A 23,333-nucleotide genomic window follows, 5' to 3' on the forward strand; every position below is an offset into this window, starting at 1 on the left:
ACCTGCAGCACTTATATCCGATCACAGAGGACACTTTTTGATACCAGATCTAACAGGGTCTTTAGACTTTATAGTCCCCGAGGGGAAATTCTTTTTCACAGCACCGTTACTGTCCAAACAGACGAGTCCCACCAAAGAACATTTATCCACAAAAAACAGAGACTAACACAAACAAACAGAGTTAGACAACAGTCAAGAGTTCCCATTTCTGGCCTGTTCAGCGAGGCCTTTTGTTCAGGACCGTTATTACAGCGGGGATCAGGCTCCTCCCGAGGCGAGCCTTTCTGCACCTTAGTGCTCTGTACCTCCGTCCTGAGGGAAGTGGGGCGAGGTGAGTGTTCAGTGGGTGTGTGAGGTTGCAATACATGGGATGGCCCTGTTGTTGAGTTGAGGTTGGGTGTGGGGAGACCGATTATTCTAGCAGCTGTGGTTGTGATGCGTGTGAGTTTGGCCTTGTTTTTTACAGATAACATGTTGAAGAAGCGGGTGGAGCAGTACAGTAAGATGGGCTGGATCATGCTCTGATGGAGCAGCAGGAGGAGATGGGGGGGCAACATAGAGTCCTTTGAGTTTGCGTATGGCTGACAGTCTTTGATGGCTCTTTTTCTGGATGTCACTGGTGTGCTGTTCAAAACTGAGTAGGTTGTCTAATGTTACTCCGAGATATTTAAAACTGTTAACTATTTCCACTGCTTGAGTGTTGATGAGAAGAGGGTGCTGAGATGAGGGGGGACTAATTATTAATTCTTTTGTCTTAGGGACATTGAGATGGAGATGGTTATTGTCACACCACTGAGTGAAGTTTGTGATAGAGTTGTGGTAGTCCTGGACAGAGTTGTTGTCGGTGTGCATGGCAATGATGGCTGTGTCGTCTGAGTATTTGAGGTATGTGGTGGTGGGTGACGGGCTGGTGCAGTCGTTGGTGTAGTGTGTACAGGAATGGGCTTAGTACACATCCTTGTGGTGCTCCGGTGTTGGTGGTTAGTGCAGGTGATGAGGTTGTGCCCACTCGCACAGCTTGCAGCCTGTCACTGAGGAAGTTGTGAATGAGGTGGATCAGGCGAGAGGGGGTGTTGAGCTGGTGTAGTTTCTTGATCATCAGATGCCTTTGAATGGTGTTGAAAGCACTGCTGAAGTCCACGAAGAGGACTCTGATGAAGTGACCTGGGGAGTCTAGGTGCTGAAGGAGGAGGTGCAGCAGGCAGGCCACAGCGTCCTCTGTGCCCCTCTTTGCCTTGTATGCAAACTGGAGGGTCTGTTTTTGTGATGATGGCGGATTTTTAAACTGCGATATGATTCTGGTAAAAATCTGCGTGTCAATGTTGGTAAAAATTAAATATGTCAACCTAATATATTTAAAAATAGAATACAAACAAGTAGTGTCTTTGTTTTACCCTGAACAAAGACTTATTAGTAGAAAAAAAGACATCCCAGAGAAACACTAGACAGTCATAAAGTTCTCAGTTTGGTGAGAATAATGACAACAAACACACACATGTAGTTGGCCAGGAATAAGTTTTATATAAAATTTGAACCGTGGATACAGAGGCGATATTATGTGTATAAAAAAATACATACAATAAAAGGAAAATAAATGAATCTTATCTTTTCTATTTGGAGCAGATGTTCAAGTTAGCTGATGAAATGTAAAAGGCACTAAATGTACAACATTCCAGTTTTAGAGACATGAAACAGAGGCCAAGGTCATTCTGAGATGAACCCAAATAAAAACAAAAAATCACAGGGAATTTGTTGTCTTTGATATGCAAGACATAGTGCAGATTTTACAACATAACATACCAAACAATTCTCATAAACACACGACTATTTACCATCGAAAAACACTAAGCACGCACTTTAAGACTCGCCATGAGCCGAGTGAACGTTCACTCGACACTTTTAAGACATCGAACGCTGCGTGTGAGCTCGCTCAAACTGTAAATCTTTCATAATTTATAGTTTACATCACAATTTCTACAACAGCACTAAACACTGCGACAAGTCACGATCAGAGCGAAGCGACCAGCAGTAAGGTTTTGGCAGTATCATACAGGTTTGATTTGGTGACTATGTGGAGGTACATGCAAACTAAGAGAACAAACAACAGAGGAGAAGAGAAAAGATGAAACATGTCGAGTACAGCGCCTGCGTTGTGTTGTCACAGCCACAGTGGTCTCTGATGATGGCCTGAATATCACATACGAGGAGTTTATAGACACATGAGGAATGATTGGAGGAGGGCTGGGCGTAATATTCAGTTTTTAATGTCGATATATTTTCAAACGAGGTGTAGTGTAAGATGATATTGTTTAAATGTCTGTTTTGTTTTAACCACTCGTTGTGTTTTCTGGTGTGTAACAAGCTTCAGAGCCTTTGTGGGGACAGACTAGGGCCGTACTTTTCAAAATAAAACCACTTTGAACGATTTTAAGTATATGACACAGTAATGTTCAAACATATTCGCCCTCTGCTGGATCAGACTGCAAACTACTTCAGATGGTCTACTTGGGCTGTCAAGTCTTATTCTAAATTCAGACTTTAATGATCCTAATGGATGTGTTGTACAAATGTTACAAAGTTTAAAGTGACACAGCTGGTACTAGTTCCCTCTAGCAGAAGTTTAAACAAAAAATAACTTGGAACATAACGTAATATCCTTCACCTTGGGAGTGTTTAAAGTGGCTGTCTTGGCTATTTGTTTTGAAAACAAATGACAGTGAAAACAGATGGTTAACTCTCGCCTCTTTGAAAATGTTTTTTACAGCATAAAGAGAACATTGTTGTTTTAATCTAGACGAGCTCGGGAACATTGTGGAGCATTTAGCAGATAAATGGCCAAACACAACTTTGAGGACAGGCCAGGATCACGACCTTTAAGATGTCTGAATGTGCAGCATTTTCTCTGCATGTGTTTGACTTTGCATCGTGTATGCATTCGCTTCATGTTTTGTTTACATTTGTTTTTTTATTTGCATCGTCGTCAGACTTTGCAGCCGCTCTCTTACTCATCTCCTGCAGTGCGATTGCACTTGTTGGACTGGGGAGTGAACTAAAATGTATCAGGTAAATATAAGCATGATTCCAAACACATTTAAAGATTTGATTATCTCTTATTCACCATTTAAACTTAAAATGTCAAAGTCATGTACACAGCTTGGTCACCGTAGTCAAATTTATTTTGTGTATTTGAGAATAAATGGCCAACAAAGCTGATTCTGGTCTGCTGCCCCCAAGTGGATAAATAAATTATTTATGCAAGTTTCACATCATGGTCATGGTAGCTGTAGCCACTTAAGCAATGAATCTTCAGAATAAATTTGATTTTGCGTACATAATTAACCAAAACAAAGTTGAATTTAAGTCATCTGAGAGGACCGGCTCAACACCACCTGCAGGCGCTGCACACTGTACGCTTAAGCGTGACGCGAGAAATAATTCAGACTGAAAAAAGAGAAAAACATAAAGAAAAAACACCAACTCTCTCTCTCTAGACCTCTACAGCAAACTTCTCTCCTTCTGGGGAAAGACAACCACATCCGCACCACACTGGAATGAGTTACAGTAAACAGCACTATATCTTACACGAGCAGGAAATATATACAAATACTGGTCAACGTGGAGATTTACTGCATTGTGAATCACGGGCTGAAGCTGAACTTTTTTTAAGACATTTTTTTTTCAACACAGACATCATTCTCATAGGTTAGCGAGCCATCGACAAACAGAACCGTAACATACATTTGACTTTTAAATGCTTGGAGACAACAGAAATGACGGATTTGGAATGCATTTTAAAGCTTCTGAAAAGAACTCAAATATATTTGGCCCATTAGTTTAAGAAAAAAAAAAAGAGTTTTACATGATACATAGATGGAAGAAAGGATGGATATGTTTGTAATAATGATTGTTATGTTAGTAAATTCCATGCAAACAGTGTATTTAGCATTTGTTCCATCCAACAACAAATGTCAGCTCCCAGTTTTCGTAGATGATTTCACCTCAGTTGCACATTTTGTTTGCTCATGCATATTTCAGAAGAACTCAAAACTTAAACAACTGCCCGGGTAGTACCCACAAGCAGGATGTGTGTTTTATTTTTACACCTCACAAACAGGCAGGTTAACGTCTTGCACTTTGCAGAACAGAAAGATGCACAGAGGCTGCATTGCTCTTTTTGTGTTTATGCACTTCTTTTTAAAATGAAAATGGCAATTCAGAGTAAAGAAAGTTTAAAGATGGCGTTCCACTGAGGTGAAAATCAAACGGGAGTTGGTTTTTCTTTATAAAAAGGTACCACGACAACATGCCAGGAGTCTACAGAAAACTGAAGCATTCACAGTAAATACGATGTCAGTCTAGTTGAGGAGTACCAACTGTAGTTTGTAGATGTCATCATAGCTGCATGCAAAGTTACTGAAGGCGATGTAAAATCTAACTACACGCCCCGACAAAACAAGATCACTGTGGAAGCGCCCGACAGCGAGATGAACCGAGGCTCCAGCAGGCTGCTGCACCGGTGAGGTGTAAATTCAAGCATAGCTTAGAAGGAATGTCGTTTAAGATGTGAAATTTATTACAACAAAGAGTTAGGATAAGTTAAACTTAAACGTTCACTCTGTTCAGGTTAATTAAACACAGAACAGACGCTGCTTTGTTAAATGTTTGAAACTCAGGATTCAGAGAGAAACTTAAATGAAAGAATCACTGACATTCAGGTTATTGACCCGTCTGTCAATCAGCCATAAGCACTTTTCAGACCGATGTTTCAAGCCGTGATGTTTATGTGTAATGGGGGGGGGCAAAGTAATCCCCCCCTCTGTAGTGTCTTTGGTGGTAGTAACAGAGGCGAGACTGTTTAAGCTGAACCAGCAGGGGAGCGCAGCGCTGTGTGCGTGCTTCCACAAAGCTGAAACTCAATGTTAGCTGGTTTGCATGCTGGCGATAAAATATCTCATTCAGTCCATAGACTGAGTAGAAGAAGTGAACGTAGCCATCGTGACATCACTGTTGGTTAGAGGACTAACGATAAGTTCATTATTTTTAAAGTCGTCCGTTTTGGTTTGTGAAGCAATACGTTATTAAATCTGGATAAGGGGTTAGCAGACGCGCATTCATAAAGCTAATGCTAGCTCTAGCTTTGTTAGCACCAATTATCCATACTTCAGTAACTTTGACATCGATTAGGATGCACAAAAAACAAGCATCAAACACAAAAGTCAACAACTCTGAGTGACTTTAAGACCACAGGAGCAGTGACTTGTACATCAAAAGGTAGCCAAACCCTAAAGAACATTTAACTGGATCGTTTATTTTTCTCTAAACGGGAGAATAACCGACGAAATGACAGACGACTTGAAAGTAGTGATTAAAAAAATAGACTTATCAGGAAAATGATTCGAGTAAAAAATCAAACAAGACAAAGTCATTTTCTTGTCGACATCTAATATGACTTATTTTGCAACCAGTGGAGTCGCCCCCTGCTGCCTGATTGAGAAAACGCAGGTATAAGGCACGTCTTTTATTGGCTTTTTTTTCTGTGATGGCTGTATTTCAACTTGTCAGACCCAGAGACTACGTCCACTTCTTATACTCAGTTTAGTTTCCCATCGCTATTTAGAGACGTCTTAAGTAGTGTTGAAACAAAGTTTAGTGTCCTACAAAGTTAAACATGAAGCAGAAAATAGTTGAATCATTTAGAGCCGGTGCAACAGCCGTGTGAAGTTCTTTCAGGCACAAAATAAAAAAAGTTTAAAGAAGTATTTTAACATGTGGAATGATTTCTATGAAGGCATTTTTTTTATTTGCTTGTCAGAGAAAGATTTCAAGGCTGATGTGATGGAGTACTGTACAGTCCACTGGAGTGTTTCTTTGCTCTTTTTTTTAGTCGTAACAATAAAGCACATGGAGACGTCACTTTTTTTTTTCATATAACAGTAACATGCTTTCAGAGGACAAAAGAATTTCAAAATAAGATGGAGACTGCACCGATTTTCTGTCCCTGTTGAGATATGCCCACCCCTTCCCAAGAGCAGCTGATAGAGAGGTCTGATACTTTACTGTGGTTTTGTATATTTTTCTTTTTGGTCCCCGGTCCCTCTTCAGTTTTTACGGATGTCAGCGTAGACCACAGGCTCCATCTTATGGAACGAGTTTTTGCTGCCTGAGTGATCCAACTGGGCGTATATCACCGGGCCCTGAAATGTAAACCAGAAAAGGCAGAAAATGAGTCAGAACAAGACAAAAGAAGAGTATCCAGATTAAATGAACAAAAGAAGCAAAAAAGAACTTTGTCTTCTGCAGTAATTTTCAACATATTTTTTATTTCAAATCATAATCTTTGCTTGAGTGTTGAACAATCATCGAGAGCATAAAAAGAGTTTTTTTTTTTTTTCATTTGAATCCCTGAATGATAGATTTTCTTGATTTTAAATTAAATTGCTTTCATCAAAAGGTTAACTCCGGTTGGCAAATGAACGGCACAATTGACAAGGCCAAACTCGCTTTCAAAGTCGTCGAGCAATAAAAGTTTTTCTCATCTGTTCTTCTTAATATCTCGTTAACAAAGCTGAACATGTCCACGTCAGAACTCAGTTTGTTTAGAGTTAGTGATGAGGACTAGATTAATAAATTAGTAAATCTTTTTTTTTTTTACCTTTCATTCAAACTGAATTTTATTTTCAATGCAAAAAAACCAAACTGATGCTGTAATGACTTTATTGCCTCCGAGTTTTCATGCCCCCCCCTATACGGAGACTATATTCCTCATTGCAGCGCCCATGGGTTTGAATCTGACCCTTTGCTGCACGTCACCCCCCCCAATCTCTACTCTCGACATTTCCTGTGTCTTAAACTGTCGTGTCTAATAAAGGCAAAAGGCCCAAAAATATAACTTACAAAAAAAAGGCTATATATGAAAAAGTAAGTAGGGTTATTTCTTTTTGTTTGTTGATTCTTGACCAAGAAACCTGCAGAAAAGCTGAAGGCTTTGATTTAGTCATCACTGTTAAAGTACAAGAAGTAGTACATTCTCTCTTTCATCATATATTTCTTTAAGACAACCCAAATATCCAGAAAGAGAAAAGAGGTAACGTTTTCAGTTCTGTTCCATTTTACATATTAGACATGAGAAGAAACTTTACAATTTATAATGCTAAGCTAAGCTAATCAGCTGCTGTCGAAGGCCTCACATATTGAATATGAACGTGATACTTTAACATCTAACTCTGCTGCAATAGAGCCAATCAAATAAGCACGTTGAAGCCTGGAACTCTCATTCGATAACGAGTTTTGGTTGGTTTACTTTATGTCGTTTTGATGACTCACTGCATTCAGGGTCCTACGTGTGCATGTGCTGCTGCTGATCTCGGCCAGGTCACTCTTTATAAAGAGATTTTTTATCTGAACCGGTTTCTCTCCTGGTTAAATCAAAAAGAAATATCATCGTGATCATTTATTTTGAGAAGTTCACATGGAGTGTAAATAAACTGTCCCAGTGTTGTTGTTGGACTTGTGTGGACGTGAGTTGATGTGCTTTCCTTCCAGACCAGTTTTTAAAAAAACAAATATAATGTCACACTGTCCCTGAGAAAAGGTAGCAGCCGATGGATTCTTTCTGTCCCCCAGCTCCTACCTGTAGTGGACCCGAGGGACTGGTACACCTGGAGCCCTCCAGGCTGGACTCCACCTTCTTTCGTTGCTGCGGAGCCTGAGAGCTCACGCTTTCCAAGGACGTGCATCTATTTTAGGGTTACCATTTTGCCACGGTGGGGAGCAACCATTGGTGCACAGTCAAATGGAGACAGACAACGAATAATGGACAAGACAAAAAAATTAAACAATGAGAGATGAGCACATGAAACACAAATGCAAACAAAGGGCATGAAGGCTCCCAGTGGTTTGCAGAGATACTAAAGCAGGGAGAGCTACTGGGAGGAGACCAGAGGTGCACTGAAGGGATTTTAAGAGATAACAGATCAGAGCTGGTGCAGCTTCAGAGTTCTGTTTCTGCTAAATAACAAAGTAATATAAACGGGCTCTAAGTTCAGATGGTATGGAGGAAGGAAAACAATGATATGGTCTCAAAAGATGTCACCTATGATGAGAATAGCGTTACTTATTTACCTTTAACTCCCTGACTATCTGCAGTAAATAGAAGTGTCTAGTTACTTTTAAGGCAGTCACAGTTTTACAGCACTAACTCTTGTTTTTTGTTGATGTGATGGACTAGCATCATTTTAAAGCAGTTTTATAACTTTCACATCTTACTTGTATTTATTGCCTCACATTTTATATGAAACTTATTACCTTAAAATGACCACAGAAGTGAAATTATTATCAGAAAACAACTCAAAATCTGGAGCTGCAACAAGTAGTTTGTGGTTGTTTTATTTTATGAGGCTGAATGCTGTAGATTTAATTACACTGTACATTTAAAGGGACCTATGCGGGATAATACACGAAAATTAGCAAGAGCCATCAACTGTTCGGTTTCATGCTTTGTATTACAACTATTTTGAAAAGCATCATCGACGATTTTAAATAGCGTCATGTTGTGCACAGTGTGTGATGTAAGCGCTGCTCTCACGGTTATGACGGCACATGCTTCAGTATTTTATTCTGGTTTACAGGACGAAGCTAACCTTCTGATAAAGAGTGTCTTATACACTGAACGGTGGTTCAGAGACAAATTTAATCCACATTTAGATAAACAAAAGTATTTAATCAAACTGACAGTCAGCGTATAACAAATATCTGCAGACTTTACACCAGAAATGGACTGAGCTTAATCACAATATATTTTCTGGTTGTTGGTCGAACTGAAAAAGACTTGACCATGTGAACGATGGCGTTATTGGTGTCTCTATTTTATGAAGATTTATGTTTATAGGTAGGAAAAGGAATCAATTCAATGTTTTAAAATGTATTGTTCGTCACTGCCTTATTGTTGATTTGTACTTTGGTAAATGCGTATTGTGAAGATAAAAACATATCAACAGGTCATCAGTGCACCTCTAGTAAAGACATTTTATTACAGGTAAGAGTAAGAGAGGCATTAAACCTGTGATTTATAATGAGACTTTAAATATGAAGGTGATCGTACATTATAAACATTCCACGTAAACGTGTCATAGAAAACTGCTGATGAGGGAGACAGTGGTTAGTTTTGATTGTTAGAGACAAAAGATGAAGAACAATGACTGGACAACATGCTGACGACAAGCCAATCAGAGACGTTAATAGAAAGAGTTGTGAAATTAGTCGAGTTAACAAACAGTGATGGAGAAGAGTGACTGGCACCGGTGCAAACAGAAACCCCAAAGACCGCTGACACTCAAACCATCCAACAGCCCAACATCTGTCAACATCTGTCAACATCTGTCATCTCCACGGGTCAGTACGAGGTTATCTCACTGAGTTCAGAGGTACAGAGAAGGCAGCGTGGCCGTAGCATGCGAGGCCGACAAACTACCTCCCACATTCAAAGTCAGACTATGTCTACTTTCGGATGATTTCTTGAACAAATATATTAATAATTAGTAACAAAATCAGCCCGTCACGTCCACACAGATAAACACAGAGAGAGTAAACCCGGCTCCCATGCACAGAGAAAGGGTTAGCGAGGTGTTACAGTCGGATGATTCAATCTCCCAAGGAGTAAAAATGTTACTGGAAATAAAAACACAAAGATTCAGGAAACCAGATCATCACATGATGCATAAAATCCACCTCTGACACTCACCGTGCAAACACCTTTATCTTATCAGGATCAAATATAGTTTGGTGTGTGTGTGTGTGTGTGTGTGTGTGTGTGTGTGTGTGTGTGTGTGTGTGTGTGTGTGTGTCAGACATATTGAGTGTTACCTAGCTTTATCTCTTTGACTCCTGTATACAGACCTCTGCTTCCTTCTTTTTTGTATTTTACAGACTTTTTGTTTCCAATTTAATGTGATCTAGTAATTAAAGCAGGGGTCTGCAATTATTAAAATGCTCCGACTAAAGAAGACATGATCTGTGATCTGTGGCTTCTGCAGGTATGAAGAGGAAGTCAAGAGTGGCCTGAAAACAAAAGCTTGAATGCTCGTAGCGCAGGAGTGGTCGAGAAAGACAGACTGATAAAGTATTGAGCAATAATCATAACTTCTGTACATGAAGGACTTTTGTTTGTAAGGCCTCGTGTCCACCTAGCATTTTTTCGAGCAGAAAAGTGCTGGCTGTGCACTCAGGAGCACTTATATGAAGTGTTTGTGCGCTGAGAAGAAAAGTGCTGCACGCCCGTCCTGTCTCTATGACAGGCCGCTGTATGATCAACACTGCTCCGTTACTTTTTACACAATTTTTTTTAAATTTTAGATCGTTTATTTCTCGATCAGACATGGAGCAAAGAGGATGTGGGTACAAGACACGATCTGTAGGCGGTAAACTACAGGGAGTATCGGGTTATATGTCTGTTGGGTATCGTGCACTTTGGGTTCTTTTCTGTTGAATTGTATTTAATAATTTTTAGTATTTTACATTTCTTATGTTCTTGCTGTTGTTTATGTTCTTCTGTGTTTGGTTTAGTTTGTTCTTGTTGTTTGTTAAAGCACTTTGTAAACCTGTCTTTTTAAAAAGGTGCTATATAAATAAAGTTATTATTATTATACATTTGGAAAAGACTCAGAGGGGCTCAATAAAAAGGCGGAGCTGCGCTTTTTCTCCAGGCGGCCGCTTTCTGCTGCGAACGCTCTCTCCTCATTTAAAACAGACACTGGAGCTCAGAACGCTAGGTGGTGTTGTGAAAGTCTCTAATTTAATATATGTTGAAACAGGAAGGACAGTGAACTCACCCTTCATATTCATGACGGCTGTGAAGCACCCTCATCACGATACAAGCAGCTACAGCGACGAGGACGAGCAGAAATAAAGCACCACAAACTGCTCCGACTATAATGGCTGTGTTGCTGGCAGGAAGAGATTCTGCAAAGATTTAAAAAGAAAACAGAAACAACACACAAAGTTTAGTTTTAAAATATCATGTATGAATTTTTCTAATCTTTTTATAACCATCTGGTGACCATCATTAAATTAGCTTTTAACCATCTTTATGAACATTTATTTCAGCCTTTGTAAATTATGTTTTACATACATACTGATGTGGTTTACAGATAAATAGAATTAGTGACAGATCCCAGCACATTCAGTGGTTGTTCTCAGCCTGTCTCAACATGTTGTTGTGTAACTTTAGAAGAACGTGGTTATGAAGTTTGATGTCACAGTCCGGACTCACTGATCCCTCTCCATCAAGCTTTGACAAAAAGACTGTGTTGAGGAAATATACTTCAGCAAGATCTAAAATACTTCAGCCAGAGTTGAAACAACCTGTCATGGTAAATTCTTGTATCCTGGTACTGCACTAGTGCCTACATAGAATGAGAAAAACGGTCCACTGTGAGGGTGGGGCAAATTCTACAGAGCCAAAAGATAACAAGCCGTCACATGCACATGTGGGCTTCAAGGATCTGAAAACAAAAACAAGAAAGCAGCTGCTGGATCACCTTTTACAGGTCAGATATTCAGACCTCACAGAGCCAGGACACTGAGGGACTATTTGATGAACTTAACCTCGTTTAAACTGGGATCATGGGGAATTTCAGTGTGTGCACGTGTAGGTGTGACCTGCGGTGTTAAAAGCTCTTTGAGTAGTCAGAAGACTAGAAAAATGTATACAACCTCAAATCCATTTACCATTTACACTGAAGATGAAAATAAATCCATTATTAACAGAAGAACAGCGTCATGCTTCCTTAAAGGTGTGACTGACAGCACATGTATTACAGACACTAAAGCCGATGATTCTGATTCCGATGACGTGCATCAGAATCTCGCAGTCTGTGAGAATGTTTTCTACGACGGGCAGGAACAGGAGGACAAGAGGAAACATAGAAGTGCTGATCAGACAAATCTTTGCAACCGGTTTGACGGCATCTCATGGGAACAAGCACGCCAGCGACACCACGGTAACCAAACTAAACAACTGCTTTTACTGTCCTGATGAATGAATAATCATCATGCCATGTGTGTGCAGTTCACAGCATGGCATTAACTCTCCCAGCCCAAAATAAAAGACTGTTGATATGAAATAACCGACCTTTTTCCTGAGATACGTCTGCACTTGTGCTTTCTTTCTTTGCTCATCATTTGATATTCCGCTGTAGGAGAAAGTTGGTTTCATTTTAAGTACTTAATGATCTGGGTTTAAACTGAGATGTAAAGAGGGTTTATATGTTATCCTGTGTACTTTAGGTATAGAGGTTGTTGCAGCAGGTACTTAAGGTAAACAATTCTTTAATCCAGGTTTTAATTTGTTGTAGGCGATGCCTCCCACTAGCTGTGTCCAGAGCAGCTGGTCAAATGTATGTGATCATAGGTAACCAAACTTTAAATCCTGAGAGTAAGAAACCTCCATGAGTGGGTTTAAACATCTTCTTGCCTGGAGACGAGGCAGATTCATACTGCAAGCTAAGACTGCAGCATTTTCCCACACCGTTTAATCTGTGTGTGTGTGTGTGTGTGTGTGTGTGTGTGTGTGTGTGTGTGTGTGTGTGTGTGTGTGTGTGTGTGTGTGTGTAGAGAGTCAGTGTGTGGGTGAACACAACTCACAAGTGTCTGGCCAAGGTCGGAGTTACATATTCAAGAGGCTCTTGTGTAATCCGAGAATCTCTGCCTGAGGCTCTGACTGACTTTTCACAGGAACACCTTAACAATAAAAAACATTTGAATGGTCATTTTAATCACCTTTCAGGACGACCCTGAGCTCCATTCGAGCAGGTGTTCCCATCACGTCAGGTGGGTTCTTCACGTCGCAGAAGAAGGTGCCGTTGTCGCTGAACTGAGCCGGACTCAGCTGTATCGAGACGTCCCTCTTATTTATGTCTCCGATAAACTGCACCCTGTCTTTGAACTCTGCTAGACCTGGGTATTCTTTACCATTTGACAAGTAGAAAATCTACAAAAAAAGAGGAGGAAAATCAGGTTAAAATTATAAAACAGAGACCGAAACCAAAGCAGAGTTCAATCACTGTGGCAATTCAATCGTTCAATCGCCATTTGGCCAATAAATATTTGAATCGGCTGAATCAATAAGCAAGGTTTCAGAAAAGAAAAGAAAATATTTGAGTGTAAAAAGCTTATGACTTCTCTGCTGAACCAATGGGGTATTGGTTCAGCAGAGAAGTCATGAGCCGTCATTGGAAGCCACCATAATGAAAATCCCACCTATACCTTCATTTGATCAAGCTGTAAGTCACATTTATGAGTTTTCCACAAGCAACAACGGTGCTGCTTTAAAACAAAAACTGCACACTACTTTCCAGATTTCAGAAACCAGCTGTGCAAAAGTTACCTCACAGTTCCTGAAAACAGCCTCAGAGAGAGAGACAGATTATCAACATGAAACGACTTCAGTCAGGGCTTTCACTGACTTTAATCACACGGTCTGTTCATTTTTGAGAGATGCAGCAGGACTCTGCAGATAACTCTGCTCCGGGTACAAACCTAGTTCAGGATGAACACTGGAGGAATCCTGACCTAGAAACAAGATAAACACATCAAGATGAGCAGCAGCTTTTAGCCCCTCCTGATGTACTGGGTCTCTGTGGGCGACCTGGTTTTTTTTTTTACATAAACCTGCTTTATGCAGTGTTTTTAGCAGCCTTCATTTCCAGGTAGTGGCCTTGGGTTGTTAAAGTTTATGGACTGTCATGCGGTGGCTGCTGCATTGCTGATTCTCATTTTAGTTAAAAACAGGTTCTAGTAAAAGATCATCTGTATTTTTAATAGCAGACATTTTGAATTGTCACCAGCTTTACTGAAAGAACGATATAGATATCTGCCCAAAAAATCCCATATCGGTCTGGCCTTAACATAAAAAGCCCCAAAATAAATCTTAAAAATGTCTTTTTAAATGTAAAATTTGACTCAGCTCACGAGTAAATGAATGACATATTGTTCATTACTTTGTAACCAATGCATTCAAATCTTTTTAGAGAGCACATTTCAAAAGAACAAAAGTTGACAACATAAACACAATAAAAAAAAAAATAAAAAAAACCACAGGACACTACAATAACAAAAAGTGTTGTTTAGAGTGTGCACAAAGAATACCAGATCCCTGAAACTGAAGCATTGTGTTTGTTACACCTGTTTGTCTAAATAGCTTCAAACGCCAAACTGATAGCAGAGCGTTCAACCCTTTATGAGCAACACTGAATCATCAAGGCCAGTTGGAACTCATCTTTTCCTCAAACGTTTGACGCCTTATTCCCACAAGTCCTGTTCACATTGACAATAACCAGAACATCAGTCATTGTGGGACAACAAAACAGTGCGTAATCAAGACAATTCAGCGAGGATACGACCATAAAACGAGCGTGAATCATTCTCTCTAAGGATCAGGATTTCTTCTGTCTTTTTTAAACACTTCTTTCACACGCCTGCCATCACTGAGGGCGCCATGGTTAAAAATAACAACGTTTGCTTGAAGTCTCCTTAGCACTAATCTGGCTCTGGCTCACACACACGGGGGACAAACGCCAGAGTTTTTTTTTTTTCTGTGTGTGGAATCATGGCTGTGTCACATTTAGCAGTGTCAGCTTTGTAAACGGAGCTTTTAAAGGAAGGACAAGTTGTGTTATGATAGGTTGCTTCCTGCAGTCCGAGGATAACCTTCCTTATCTTATTCACGTTACAGTGACAGGAATGATACAAAGAGTGAAACTGATTATTCAGGATATTTTGAGCGGTTTTCACACATGCACTTCTGTTATTTCCTAGAACACTTCTGCACAGCTTGCTCCTAAAATCTGCCTGAGTTCCTCTTTCACACACAAGACCCTCAGAGGGTGACGTTTTGACTGTCGGAGGGGAGGGGTCTCAGGAGGAGCGACGTGACATAAAAACGATGACTCTAATCCAAGATGGCAGATGAAGCAACAGATTCTGACCCCATGATGACAGCTTTTACCGTTATGTCAATGCTACATATAACTGGATGCATTGACAGTATCAAACGAGTCTTGACAAATATGTCATGGACAAGGTTCTGACTGTATATTCTCCGTTACATACTGGCATACCTTTCTGTGTTCTAACCTCTCTCCATTTTTCAAAAGCATCTCCAATATTGATCCTAGTTTGAGCACGTTTCTGCTCGTGGAGCTTATTAGAAACATGCAGAGGCTTTTTAGGTCGGGTACAATCACTTCTATCTGAACCACTTCTCTTGACCGCTTCCATCGCAGCAACACTGCTCTCATACCTGGCAAACCGAGGGGCGTCCAAAACGGCTGTGTGTGTGTGTGTGTGTGTGTGTGTGGGGGGGGGGGTCGCCCTAAAAGCGCCTACCTTCTCTGGTCCAAACAAATCCAGAGCATTCAGGAGCAGAATCTAAAGTTAGAAGGAGGACATACTGGCTGCTGCATTGTTGTGAGAGAAGCCAGCACTTCAACATAGCATGTTTCCTTAATGATCAGAGAGTAAGATACCTTTATCATTTCAATAAGAAGATAGCTTACTGATTTCTCCTTTGACATAATCACTTTATTCAGCCGACTATACAAGTTGAAACGAGGCTTTAATGTGGACAGACTTAAAATGTTGGTTGCATGTTTCTGCTCTGGCATGAATACTCTGCAATTTAAAAACCCGACGGCCATGTCGTTATGTTTACAGGATATCAGAGCAGACAGGTAGGCCCCCGCCCAGCCTGCAATGATGCGTACACAAAGAGGAGCGGGTGCTGTGGATGGGACATGATCTCTAATCCTGCACCACAAACTTCCTCTATTCAACACTCGTACTCTGCTCTATTTACATTTTTCTCTGATTAAAATACAAACGCAAAAATACGACTTTGGGAAGTTAGACATTAATCTTCCAAAGCACCTTCTCCTACTGACATCTTAAATATTGAACATGTCCTGCTGTCAGATTTAGTGTCAAAGAAAGAAAAACAGTGATGTGTGTAATTCATTAATTTCCTTGGCGCTGACTGAGACAGTTTTATCACTTTACAGTAAATCTCTACTGTCTGAAAATGACTTCTGTGGTATTCTTCTGCTTTGTGAATCAAATCCTTCGACTTGCTGTACAAACACGTCTTCAGCTCTATTTTTAAGCGCGTGTTGTATTTGGGCAACAAGAAGACGAAACACAGCGATACAAAAACAAACTGAGAGATTAAACTGTGACGCTCGAGCATGATAGAGACACAAGATACACAGACGATCAAATACAAACAGAGCTGAAAGTGACAAGAGAGTGAAGCAGGAGGACGTCTGGAAACTAAACTGAAAACAGGTGCCGATGTTGTTTTAGTAAACAAACGAGAAGATTTAAAGTAGGATGTTATTAAAAATGTGTTTGTTAACTAATGAAAATAAAAACGAGGCTTTACAATGAAGCTTTTACTACCTACAAGTGTATTTGGTTTATAAACAAAATAAAATACATAAATCTGTTTAGTTTTCATCTTTATATTTATTTTATCTTGATGTGTTTATTATCTTTCGTCCATTAGTCTGATGTCATATTGAGTGCATCTTTGTTTTGACTTGCTGTGGCTGGCCATGTTGTTTTCTTTCTTTATGTTCACTTCTAAGTTTCATGATTCACTTTGGAAACTCTTGTTTTGAAAGGTCACACATTCTCCTCCTCTTCTTCAGTCTAAATAAGTCTCAGAGCTCCTCAAAACATGTGTGAAGTTTCTTGTTCTAAATCCACTCTGATCCTGTATTTGATCATGTCTATAAACCCCTCTATTTCAGCCCTGCTCAGAACAGGCTGTTTCTGTGTCTGTACCTTTAAATATGTAAATGAGCTGTGTCTGACCACGCCCCCTCTCTGGAAGGGCTCAGGTGTACTCGGTGCTTTCTCTCTCCATGTCCTATTGTTTACGGTGAAAAGGCAGACTCAGAGGGCAGAACAAACACCTAGCTGTGGGAGTGTCACCCACCTGGGGGAGGGGCTACCTCCTTGATAAAGTGTATTTTTAATAATATGTGACCTTTAAATGTTCGACATACATTAAAGCTCCTGGGGGGCTGTGTTGATTTTGTCGACCCCTGTCTACAAAGCCACTTCACAAACCAAATTCACTACGGCACTGGTGACAAACACTGGGTTTTATGCGAGTGTGAAAACACCATGATAGTCTCGGTGATATTTTTAGGTCATATTGAGGCATCAGTATATTTTCAGTATGTTTCATTACCAGCATGTCATTATTATTAACATGATAAATCTTAAGTACAGTATAAATAAACGCCTGGCACTGTGATACTACCTCTCTACATTAAAACCATCACAAAGAGGAGCAGCTGAAACCTTTCTTCATGTGACAGAACAGATAAAAAAAAACAATCACAGGAAATCATCCTGGAGCTGGGGGGGGGGGGGGGAATCTCTCCCAGAGCGGATATATACGACCCCGAGAGGACTCACCGTGTGCGCAGCTTTGGAGAACTTATTGTCGAGCTGACTGGACTGGAAGCTCCAGGTCACGACGGTGGTGTGGCTGACGACTTCACTTGACTTGAAGGTGCATCGAAGGGTTCCCGCCGTGCCGTTCTGCAGGATCACCTCCGAGTCGGCGTAGATGTCGATCGCTTGTGTTGACTTTGTGACTGTCAATAAAAGAGAAGAGGGAATATCGTTAAGTCTGTGTACAGCTGAAGGAGGGCGGTCACAACGTTTGGGCTCAATGGTTTCTGTCTGATGATCGTTTATTTTGTGGAACTGAATATTTGTAGAGATGCAACCATCAATGTATAAGTCGTCCAGGCTTGTTCGTCTGTTAACCATCTATAATACTTTAAAGATTTACCTGCTAGTGATATTTTAAGAGAATCCATATTCCCTATTATATATTATGAGGCGCCAGATGGCCAACAGGCTGTGTTGTGCGCCCCACGTGTGGCACAGCGGCCGTGGGTTCTAGTCCAGCCTCGGCCCTTTGCTGCACGTCGCCCCCGCCCGCTCTCTCCTCCCAACATTTCCTGTCTCTCGTCCACTCTTCTATCTACTAAAAAGCATAAATGGCCAAAGGTTCATATATGTGCTTTGAGAAACACACATGGACCATTTTTAACTTTCCAGAAAATAATTTGAAGATAACCAACGGTGGAAATAATCATTAGTTGCAGATCCTTTAAGTTGAACTTGAATGCTGGATGGGAAACTCAGCAGGGGAGGTGGGAGGTGGGGCGGGGGGGGGGGGGTAAAGTAATACAACATAACTGTAGGTAGAGCCTCACTATATTAGAGGGGCTTCAGACTGACACAGTAAACACAGGGGGTTCTGTGTTGGAGTGGTTTTGTTTGTTCAGGTACCAGTGAGACAATGAAATATTATACAGGACGTCCACTATGAGCAACAGACTCACGTTTGAAGGCCTTTCAGACAGGATGCTTCAAATCTACAAATAACAGCGGCAACTTTTTTTGTTTTGTCTTTGGTCACAACCATCAAAGATGAACAGAAGAGTTCTACTTCAGTTTTTTACTTTAAGTAGAACATACACAACGACAACAAACTGACCAAAAGTCAAAGGATTCATAAATTAAGTGTTTGATGCTTCAATCGTTAAAAACAATACAATCTTTGTTATTTTCATTATCATCAGTACTGAAGCTTAAAAAACAGATTGTCCATCAGACTTTTTACACAAATCAGTGGAGAGATAAAGATCCTTTCAGACTGTTTCTGCAAAAGCAACTTAACCAAGCGCACCAATTCCACAATGGCATACAATTTGTCAATTCACATTACATGGGGGATTCAGTGGCCTAGTGGTTAGTGTGTGCACCCCATGCACGGAGGCTGTGGTCCACCAACCTGAGGCTCCTTTCCCGCATGTCATTCCCCACTCTCTCTCCCAGATTTCTGACTCTCTCCACTGTCCTGTCTACAAAAAAAGGCTCAAAAAGCCCCCAAATAAATCTAAAAGAAACATTCACATTGCGTTTCGGTATTACAGTAGCCTGACAGGAAGCGCCATATAAACACACTGTCAGAGATATGCGCGCGCACACACACGCACACACACGGCTCAGCTGATCCCATTTCGCCCCTGTAACTACCTCCAAAGACATTACAGGGGGGGATGTAACTTCATCCCCCCCTTACGCATCCCAAACATTCAGATTTAAAGCAAAACTTCACAGGCGCATAAATATGGCGCCTTGAAACAGCCGTCTGAAAGGACTAAAGAGAGAGAGAGAACAGGAATGGTCCATTTACATATCAGCAAATAAAGAAGTGTTTGAATTTGTTTGGTGCTCTGTGCATGTCTCTTACAAAAAGGAGATGAGATGACCCGGTCTAAACTGAACAAAGTTTTGGTACTCAAACATTGTCAATGCATTTGTGCAATTTAGACAGTATAAAGGCCTTGCCTGTAATTTTTTTGTTGTTGTAAGAAATAACCTGACATTCAGTGCCCAGGACTTATGTTTTTGAAGCTGTGATATCAAAACATGTGTTGATATTGTTCGACAATGATATTTTGTTGAAAACAGTCGAATAAAACAAACACAATTAGTCATAAATTCCTCAAACTTCAGAAAGCTGGAGACTGAAGCCTAAACATTTTGTCTAACTTTGATATTCGTCACAGCTTTACCCTCTCACCCAGAAGAGTGGACTGGTTAAACTAAACAGTAAAAGAGTAAATAATTAAAATAAATAAAGAAACAGCAGAAGACGGAATCTGTTACAAAGTAATCCACAGGTGTGTGCTCGTGCATTTTATGAGATCGGCCAACGCAATGCTCTGTCAGATGACGCACACGTTGACCCTGGCCTCAGTATATCTGTACACCGACATGTCAACATCCTTATACTCTACACATCCACACTCGTGTACATCGAACAATCTGCTACAGCCAATATTTATTCCTCTCATCCTTTACATTCCTTTACAATTTACAGAAACACTTGAACTTTATGCAGACGTTGTTTTTCATAAACTGTATGTTTACATTAGACCCTATACATGCCGTAGTTCTGCTTATTTTAAACATTTTCTTTAGCTTTGTTGTGTGTGCTTTTAGCCGTGTGTCTATTTCTATCTTTTGTAAATTGTTCTTGGAGCTGGGACATCGACAGCAACGAACGCTGGAGTCAGATTTCCTGTCTGTGCAGAAATAGTGAAAAAATAAAGCTGACTATGATGAGAACATTTTGAAGCAGACAGGACGCCTGAGACTGGGTTGTTGTTTGTTTTATTTGCCTGAAGAACGACATTATGACTCAGCTGATGATCATAATGGTCAATCAGCAGATACAGTTATCTATGAAGAGATCAATCAGCAGCTCTCTGGTGGTGTTTTGGTGTGAGGCAGAAACCAATAGAAAAGTGTAAACAAGGGTTGAATCAGTCGGTAAAAGATAAATACATGAATTATTAAGATGCACTCTCAAAGTAGTATGACGGAAGTTTTGGTGGATTTCAGAGCTATATAGGGGTTTTCACACTTGCAGAAAACTCCTGAAAAACTCCTGATATTTCCAGGAGGAGCTGTATGTGTGAACGCCAACAGTCGGATTTTTCACTCCTGGAGTTTCTCCTGCCAGACCTCCTCGTATTCCTTCCGCAGAAAGCCTGAGTGTGTTTACATCATGTGACTGCTGCAGGCGACCGCTACGATCTCTGTGCATGTACATAAACGGCTGCATTACATTTTCTGTTCTCCAGTATGTTCTCCGCTTTTTTGTTGATGTTGTGTTTCCGTCGACCCCCCGCCCCCCCTCCCGTCTGACAGGGATAGTCTCCCGCTGTGAGGAGCATATGTGAAAACAGCTAAAGTTAAAGGTTGCTTGTTTACTCCGGCTCTTTTTAATTGTGTTTCTTGTTTGTTTAATTTCTCTGTAAAGCTCTTTGATTCCCCTCATTATATGAAGAATTCAACACAATAACACTTCCTTTTCTTTCCTTGTTGGCCTGTTATTGCACGTCAATGTGGACTGCCAGAGTGAAATCACTTCCCCAATGTTAACACGTTTTTTTATGAGCACTGGATGTCATGGTAATACCTGTTTACTCGTTCTACCTCTGTGCTAAAAGCAAACATATCACCGTGTTCAGTACTGCAGGGTGAACAAATGAAGGTCAGATCACGGATAAACTAAAGGAGCTGATTGATTAAGAAACTGCTTTATTAAATTTTGGGACTGGGTGTGCCAGTGGCCTAGTGTTTAGTTTTGTGCAGAATGGTTGCTTTTGATCGTTCAGGTGTTAATGGTTTAGAAGTGGGTAGAACAGACACTGTGCCAAATACACAGAGAAACTCTCTTCTCTTATAGGTTTAAGATTAAAACTGTAAATTACTGATTAATAACTTGTACAGGTGCAGCTCTGAATGGGCGACGTTGCCTAGAACGTTTTTCTTTGTAACCTTTGTAAGATTTGTAAACACCTTTGGAAAAAAGTCCAGCCACAACTTTGGCAAACACGGACATGAGACTTTCACATCTGCTCCCACAATAGGAGGAGGATCTAAAAGCTTTTGATGCAAATAAAACAGGAGCACAAAAAAAAAAAGCCCCCCGCACCCCATCCCGTCTGCTACACTTTACACAGCAATTAGACGAAATTCAGCCTCGGGCAACGCAACAGAGATTCTGAGTCAAGGGAATACTCTGCGTAACAACAAAAAAAGAGGCCTAGACAGCAGCAGTCAGTCAGCAGAAGATAATTTCACAATATGAAGCGGAAGGAAGCGTCAGTCATACATTTCCTCCAGTCATAAGTTATTAGTCTGAGATTTAAAAGAGCAAACTTAAAGAGGATGTTTTCCATTAATTTAAAGGGGAGTATTTAGCCGAACTAAGAAAGCATGTTTTTGAATAGTGTGTGCTGTTTTTGTGTGCTAAGTTTAAATAGGAAATTAAAGATCCAGTGCTAAACTTTATTCATCTGCTGCATCAGTTTAATCCCCATGTCATGCAGGACTCATCCCAGAGCTGCTACTGCAGAATCTGAGTCTTTAAGTATAAGTTTATGTTGAGCAAAAGAAGTGATTTTATAAGTGTTTGAGTTCTGTTTGAACATCCAGACATCAGCAACAATAACACTAAAAAACTGAAGCCATCATTAAGCCCATACTAAAGGAAAGACAATATATCATATTATACAATATCATTACGACATGAAGGGGGGAAATTAACTATGTGGGCCAGAGAGAGGCTATCCAACAGGGACATCAGATGCTAAGCTAGTCAAGGTAAAGTCGTGCTGTATAAATATCTGAAGGGTTGTCACTACTTTAAAGCATCTGTGTTCATTTGTTTAAACTAATAATAACGATATATTAACCTGTAAATCAGTGCAAGTATTCCTCACTCGCTTATTAAGTTAGTTCACCCTGTAGGACACGTAGTAACCGAGGGGGACTCTCCCCTCACGACGCCCTTATTTAAAATAAAAGCATTTTAAGGTGGCTGAAAGTATCTAATTAATAGGGAAAACTTTCTAACATTTTCTACATTACTGTGTTACACTCTTCAAATCGGCATACATTAAACACACCCAGAAGACCTTTTTTATCTCAAATCAGACGTGTAAGCATCTGTGTTTAACGTGCTGGAGCCACTCAGCAGCCGTCAACAGGACGATGCTAACAAGGGCGGTAGCCATCGCTCTGTACCGATTCTCATTTACATTTCGGTCAGTTTTAGAATCCCTTCTTAAAATATAATTTAAGTTGAGTCGAGGTGTGGAAACTGTTGCAGAAGTTTAAATCCTTCATATAAATGTGTTCGGCGGTGTTTAATGTCGTCTTTAGTCCTTTAAGGGAGAACAAAGACACCTTAATTAGCAGGATAGTGAACAGAGGTTAGGGGTGTAGTTAGGTGTCTCCCGTACATGAGATGCGATACAACACTGCTAACAGGCTAACCTGATATCCCACCTTAAATAATGAGCTCAAAATCACACATTTTCATTTGGTAATTTCACCCTCTTCGGGCTCACACACTCACCTAGTACAATAAATAACGTAAATCCAGTCAGTAAAGCACGCTTGCAGATGTTGTTTGACCGTTTTGGCTCCATTATGTTGTTGTAAACAGGAGAAGTCCCTCTGATTTTTTTTTTTCCTCCACCCTCTGTCGTACGAGCTCTTTCTTCTTCGTGGAAAGTTGCAGTGGCGGTGAATAATTATCAGCGCGTCTGCTGCCCCCTGCAGGCGCTCTGCAGCTGTGACTTGCAGTGTGTTTGTGAACAGTTTTGGAAGTTATTACATCTTTAAGTAAAAAATATAAATTACATTAATAAATACAAATGTACTAGTAACGT

The 23,333-nt window shown here is 40.4% G+C and overlaps 1 protein-coding gene across 1 annotated transcript; it reads right to left on the reverse strand.

Annotated features, from left to right (window-relative positions):
* Nucleotides 1-1,498: 1,498 nt before the first annotated feature.
* mpzl1l (myelin protein zero-like 1 like) lies at nt 1,499-23,159 on the reverse strand. The gene is made up of 6 exons (XM_020647115.3): nt 23,018-23,159; nt 17,479-17,660; nt 12,775-12,985; nt 10,827-10,956; nt 7,631-7,736; nt 1,499-6,194 (listed from the first exon to the last, which is right to left on the reverse strand). The coding sequence occupies exons 1-6, from the start codon at nt 23,088-23,090 to the stop codon at nt 6,099-6,101; spliced, it is 798 nt and encodes a 265-aa protein (XP_020502771.1). The 5' UTR covers nt 23,091-23,159; the 3' UTR covers nt 1,499-6,098.
* Between the last annotated feature and the right edge of the window lie 174 nt (nt 23,160-23,333).

This window comes from Labrus bergylta, chromosome 14, assembly GCF_963930695.1.
Source record: "Labrus bergylta chromosome 14, fLabBer1.1, whole genome shotgun sequence".
NCBI lineage: Eukaryota > Metazoa > Chordata > Actinopteri > Labriformes > Labridae > Labrus > Labrus bergylta.